Genomic DNA, 6,120 nt, shown 5'->3' with positions numbered 1-6,120 from the left:
AGCACCCTGAGGAGCCTGGGTCCCCATCAGCAGCACACTGAGGAGCCTGGGTCCCCATCAGCAGCACACTGAGGAGCCTGGGTCCCCATCAGCAGCACACTGAGGAGCCTGGGTCCCCATCAGTAGCACCCTGAGGAGCCTGGGTCCCCATCAGCAGCACCCCAGGGGGCCTGGTCACCAGAGCCTGTGCCCACATTGCCAGTACCACAGAGCTCCTGGGTCCCGACTGCCAGAGCCACAAGGGGAGATACCTCACTAAATNCAGGATTAACTTTCCCAGCCCTGACACTCAGTATCTGGGTGATGGATTTTCTGCTTGTTTTGAAATTATTGGTGATATTTTTTTATCTTAATGTTTATTGTGGTAAAATATGTATAACATGAAAATGTTTTCGAGTAAATTGTCTTTTAAAATTACGTCTTCAAAAATAATGTATTTATTTTTTTAATTAGATGTGATTTAGTGATTGTCCTGCATGTGCGTCTGAGTAAAGGAGTTGGGTTCCCTGGAGCTGGTGTTACAGACAGCTGTGCGCTGCCATGTGGGTGCTGGGAACCCAGGGCCTCCGGCAGAACAGTCAGTGCTCTTCACCGCTGAGCCATCCCTATAGCCTGAAAACTCACATTTTAGTGTCTCCTCAGGTTCCCCCGTGGGCTGACCCCACACCCACACAGAGTATCGGGCTTGTTTTTCTATTGATTCAGGGACCTGTGTGGATGCTGACCTTGTCCTGGGGTTGTTGGAGCCCAGGGAGTTCTTGTTCTTAAGGACAAAGTCCATCCCCAGAGGCAGGTGAAACTGTGATCCTCCTACTGCTGACCTGCAGGCAGGGCCAGGGGACCACACTNCAGAGCAGGTGTTCTCCAGGGTCCACATCACTGTCCCCGCAGCAGCTGCTGAGGTCAGCTCTGCTCTCAGACCCTGGCCTNACTCTCAGTCACTATGGTTCTAGGAAATCAAGTGTTGTTTTTGTTTGACTTTTCCAAACGTTGCAAAATCTGTTTACCAAGGACTCTGTCCAGCTCTTGATTTGGGGGAAGTTTTGTACTGGAACCTTTACACTTTGTTTAGGAAAGTTACGTAAAGTTCAAGCTATAGGCACTTTTGGAAAAAAGTTACTCTGTTTACTGAATGTAGGCTTGTTTTCCACAAACATTTAATTTGGGGCTTGGAAGCANTAGAAGACTAGAGGGGAGAGACATGCCCTGAACCCTGTCCAGCCACATCATGCCACTCAACGAACACCTGCTGGGATGGCATGATAGTGTCTGGAAGAGTTCCAGAAACTTCTGGGTTAGGCTCACTCTCGGGACTTAGAATTGAATATCTGGGATAAGGCCAGGACCTAGGTTTTGCAAAGACTGCTGAGCTCCTAATCAAAGCTGGGGCTAAGACCNGCATACTGGTGGGGGTAGGATCTCATTTAGCCACTGGTGAGTTGATACTGTGTTCAGGAAGAAGGGCCTGTGTACATTCAACACCCTGGTTAGCTCAGGGGAATTCCATCCATACCCAGGCAGCCCATCTCGGAAGATTCTTGTGTGCTCTTACCACACAGCCCAGCCCAGAGAGATAGCATGTACACTCAACATTCACTCAACAGTCAGCTNAGCACAACNTCTATGCACACTCAGCAGACAGCACGGTGTGGGAAGACTGCTACACACTTACAGGCAGCCCAGCACAGGATCGTGCGTGGCTTGGATCCGGGTAAAAGGTTCCTTTATTTAGACAAAGACCTTAGCCTCTCTTCCCAGAAGCCTTTACTTTCAGCGGATGTCTGGAACCAGCAATTGCATGTTACCTAGTTCCCAGAGGACAGTGAGGGCTCTCTGGCCAGGCAAAGGAGTAGCAGAGTCTAGGCCTCTCAACCTAGAACAGGGGCTGAAGTCCCTGTGTGTGTGTGTGTGTGTGTGTGTGTGTGTGTGTGTGCGCGCACACACACACACACACACACTGAAAATCAGAACCATATGCTGTGTCTATGGGCTCCATCCAAGTGTGAGCAGACACCTAACCCCCTAGAGCCAGCGACTCCCTGAAGTGTCTTCTAGTCTGGTTCAGGAAGAGAGACCTTTGCTCACTTGCAGCTTCTTTCTTCCTTCCTTCCTTCCTTCCTTCCTTCCTTCCTTCCTTCCTTCCTTCCTTTCTTTCTTTCTTTCTTTCTTTCTTTCTTTCATTTTTTGAGACAGGGTTTCTCTATGTAGCCCTGGCTGTCCTGGAACTCACTCTGTAGACCAGGCTGGCCTCAAATTCAGAAATCTGCCTTCCTTTGCCTCTTGAGTGCTGGGATTAAAGGCGTGCACCACCACTGCCTGGCTGCAGCCCGTTTCGTATATCATGAAGTCAAGGGAAATAAGACTGAAGGAAAAGACCCCACCACCGCAGGTGGGCAGCTGCCCCAAGAACATTCCTGTTTAAGGTGGCAACATTAAACAACACCAGATGTGACCCAGCAGGACTAGAGAAGCTGCTTTAATTGGGCGGACTTGCTGTCCTTGGGGTCTCGGCTGTGGGTCCCACCCTGGCTTTCATGGACCTGTCAATCCACTTGAGGAAGGTCGTGACCTTTGTGTAGATGCCATATTTCCCTTTCCTTGCACACCCCTCTCCCCAGCTGACAATGCCGGTCACATAGTAGGTGTTTTTGAACCGTGTGACATGGGGGCCACCACTGTCCCCCTGGCAGGCATCCTCTAACTTGGCCTCATAGCCCGCACAGAACATATTCTGTGTGATGCTGAAGCTGGTGGAGAGCTTGCAGGTGTTGCGATCCACGTAGGGCACCTCCAGCATCTTCAGGATGTTCGACTGGCGGCCCTTCTCGTGCGTGCGCCCAAACCCGCTTACGATGCCCGTCTTCTGTGTCATCAGTGTGGACTCAGCCCAGTCTTTCTGAGGCAGGCAGGCAGGGGCTACNTTCATGCGGAACGTGATGGGAGTCTTCAGCCTCAGCACGGCGATATCATAGTCGTAGGTGTCCCTCTGAAACTTGTTGTGCTTAATGACCACGTCCACCTCGTGCACCATCTCGTTGCCTTCTTCCTTCTCTGTGTTCCGATCCCCTGGGGCCAGAGAAAGAGAGAGAGGATAGGGCTGAGTTCCCAGAGGGTCACGTGTTTGTGATCTGCTGTGTTTAAAGAAGCACACCTTTAGTCCCATCACAGAAGGAGTAGAGGCAGGTAGATCTATGAGTTTGAGGCCAGCATCATCTATCTATATGATAAGTCCCAGGCTATCCACACTACATAAACTAGATCCTGTCTCAGCAAGAAAGGAAGGAAGGAGGGGAAGGAAGGGAGGGAGGAGGGAGGGAAGAAGAGAGGGAGGGAGGGAGGCAAGCAATGTGCTGCCTGGTCTTATTGTCAATTTGACACAAGCTAGTCATCTGAGAGGNGAGAACCTCAATTGAGAAAATGTCCCTTATAAGATCGGGTTGCAGGCAAGCCTATAGGCACTTTCTTAATTAGTGACTGATGAGGCATGGCCCAGCCCTTTATGGGTGGTGCCATCCTTTAGCTGGTGGTCCTGGGTTCTATAAGAAAGCAGGCTGAGTAAGCCATGTTATGCAAGCCAGTAAGCAGCACCCTCCACGGCCTCTGCATCAGCTCCTGCCTCCAGGTTCCTCACTGACTTCCTCTGATGGTGACCTGTGATGTTGAAGTGTAAGCTGAACAAACCATTCTCCACAAATACTTTTTTTTTTTCCTCATAGGAAACCAAACCCAAGCCAAGGACTGTGTGCTTGTGTTCCTAGCAGTCAGAAGGACCAGGCAGGTCCTTTGTAAATTCAAGATCAGCCAGTTCTCTGTAGAGTAGCCCAACTCAAAATATTAAAAATAAAGGTACTTAAAAGATGCTCTGTCTTTCTTCCAGTTCACCTTCTCATCATATTTTTTAAAAGTCTTTTTAAAATAAAGGTTTATTTCATTTTATGTGTCTGAGTGTTTGCCTGCATATGTATGTATGTGCACTGTGGGCATGCCTAGTGCCTGTGGAGGCCAGACAATGGCATCAGATCTCCTTGAACTTGAGTCACAGACAGTTGGGAGCCACCATATGGGTTCTAGAAACTGACCTGAGGTTCCGGACAAGAGAATTGAATACTATCAAACTAAGACAGCTCCCAATCAGATTTCCGTGTTCAGGCTTAGGACTCCAGTTCTTTCCAATTCCCCATGCTTTGGTAGATGGTCCCTGTGTAGTTCCTGGAAGCTGGGTCTGTGGATTTGCTCAGGACAGAGGGTCTCCTATTCCAGACCTGGGTGGTGCATCCACCCTCACGGGTGCAGTGCACTTGGACCCACCCAGTCTGAGTTAAGGTGAAAGAACAGCCCTGCCGACTGTGGAAGGCAATGTGGTAACATCTCTTTCACAATGGAAGTTTATCCCTCAAGGCCTCAGGGACACAGCTGGAAAGGAGAGATGTGGAGACACCAGCAACAATCTGTACTTGTTACNTTTGTAGCAGAGAAATGTCAGGTGTTTCAAANTGCACCNGAGGCAGTTTGTGGCTGGATTGTTACTAGACAGCTCCTGGGTCTTGTGGAAACATAGAAATGCACTAAATGACTCACAGTGAAAGGAAGAGGCCCCGAGAGTGTTGTAGAGAGAGGAAGGTTGGAAAGGCTTCTGAGGATTGGAAAGTAAGAGGAGTGTAATAAAAGACACACTAGAAACTCTGAAGAGAGAAGTCTCTTGCGGGAATGGCCTGGACTGGGGAAGCTGTTATATGCCTGCCCTCCGAGTTCTCCTCTNTGTCCCTCCTCTTAGAGGTTCTGGACCCTCTTCCTGTGAGATGAACTCTCAGTCTCCAAGCAGGACCTCGGCATTTGGGCCACTGTTGCTAACAGATCCCATGTGTCTAGAGATCCTGGGAGAGCAATGACANTGCTTTTAGGACTTGAGATGGCGGGGTTCCCAGGGCTGGAATGTCACTTACCTACCCTCACCTTGAATCGCCTGGCCTGATGGAGACAGTGGGCAGCGGTGAGGATGTAGAACTCATTCAAGATGGTGCCCCCACAGAACCCTTCATTGTCTTCGTTAATGAGCAGAGCCTGTGACCAGAACAGAATTGTCTGCAAACCATCTATGGCCCGAGTAAGGCCATGCCATGCTGAGTAGGCTATTTGCGCTCTCCAGGGACTCTCAAATAACCTTTTCTAGGAGTTTTACGCCTGTTTCTCTGACCCCTGCTTTCTCCATCCACTAGCCTACCCAGAGACCCAGCTCTCCTGCCTGTCAGCTGCCCAGAAAACATATGGTACCTTTCTCTCAGTTCCAGACACCGGTAGAGACCTCCATGTAGTCCAGCACCCCACAGCAAGGCTCTGCTCTACCCCCACTAGCCAGTCCTACAACTCCTTCTGACCCTGCATATCCTGTGGCGTTCACTCGAGCGGCCCAGACCTTTCCTGCATGACACTCAGCATATTCTCCAACAGCCACCTTGTGCCCAATCCCTGGGAATATCCAGCCTTGTTTCCTCAGGGTAGGTTTGGTCTGCTGTAAAGATTGACCGACAGATAGTCCACAGATATTTGCTGAGGGTCTGACCTAGACCAAGAACCACCCTGGAGGACATCTTTGCCTGTCTCCTTCCCACCCAGGTGACAAGGTCCCTGTAACAGGCCTCCTCTTTTTTCTCTTCCTAATCAGTCCTAGCACTTTCGCCTGTTGCCCACAGAAGACATTCCTCTGTAGTAAGAACCTTAAGGTTTACATGGCTGTGACTCATGACCCAGACCAGCCAGCCCTGCTCTGCAGAAACACTTTACTTTCCATAGCCCAGATCCTGCAGCCTGCAGCCCTGCCCTCCTGCTCATCAAGTGCGACTGTCTGGGATGATCTACTCAGGGTACACGTGACTGCTACTGAGAAGCTATGCAGAAGCAAGAGTTGATGTCCAGGAGAGGAACCATGCCCATCCTAGAGCGCCAGCCTGCAGTGCTGGACACCACGTGTTGGCTGGGCTGCCTTTCTTTAGTGAATTCCCTACCCTCTGGTGGGAGTCAGCNAGCAGGATGCACATGGCATTCACCTTTAATCCCAGGACTAGGGAGACAGAGGCAGGTAGATTTCTTGTGAGTTCAAGACCAGCCAGGCCCACACACTGA

General features: G+C 50.3%; 1 protein-coding gene across 1 annotated transcript in view; it reads right to left on the bottom strand.

Annotated features, from left to right (window-relative positions):
- Positions 1 to 2,449: 2,449 nt before the first annotated feature.
- The window catches only part of F10 (coagulation factor X), a 20,371-nt gene continuing 16,700 nt past the window's right edge, over positions 2,450 to 6,120 (bottom strand). Inside the window, exons 7-8 of the mRNA XM_029480662.1 lie at positions 4,944 to 5,166; positions 2,450 to 3,066 (exon numbers count right to left, since the gene is read on the bottom strand). Of these exons, the coding sequence (XP_029336522.1) occupies positions 2,477 to 3,066; positions 4,944 to 5,166 (813 nt within the window). The 3' untranslated portion in view covers positions 2,450 to 2,476. The remainder of the gene's footprint in view (positions 3,067 to 4,943; positions 5,167 to 6,120) is intronic.

The sequence above is a fragment of the Mus caroli genome, chromosome 8 (assembly GCF_900094665.2).
Source record: "Mus caroli chromosome 8, CAROLI_EIJ_v1.1, whole genome shotgun sequence".
Classification (NCBI taxonomy): domain Eukaryota; kingdom Metazoa; phylum Chordata; class Mammalia; order Rodentia; family Muridae; genus Mus; species Mus caroli.
Note: the sequence above shows the minus strand (reverse complement) of the source record. Positions and strands in the feature narration are given on the sequence as shown.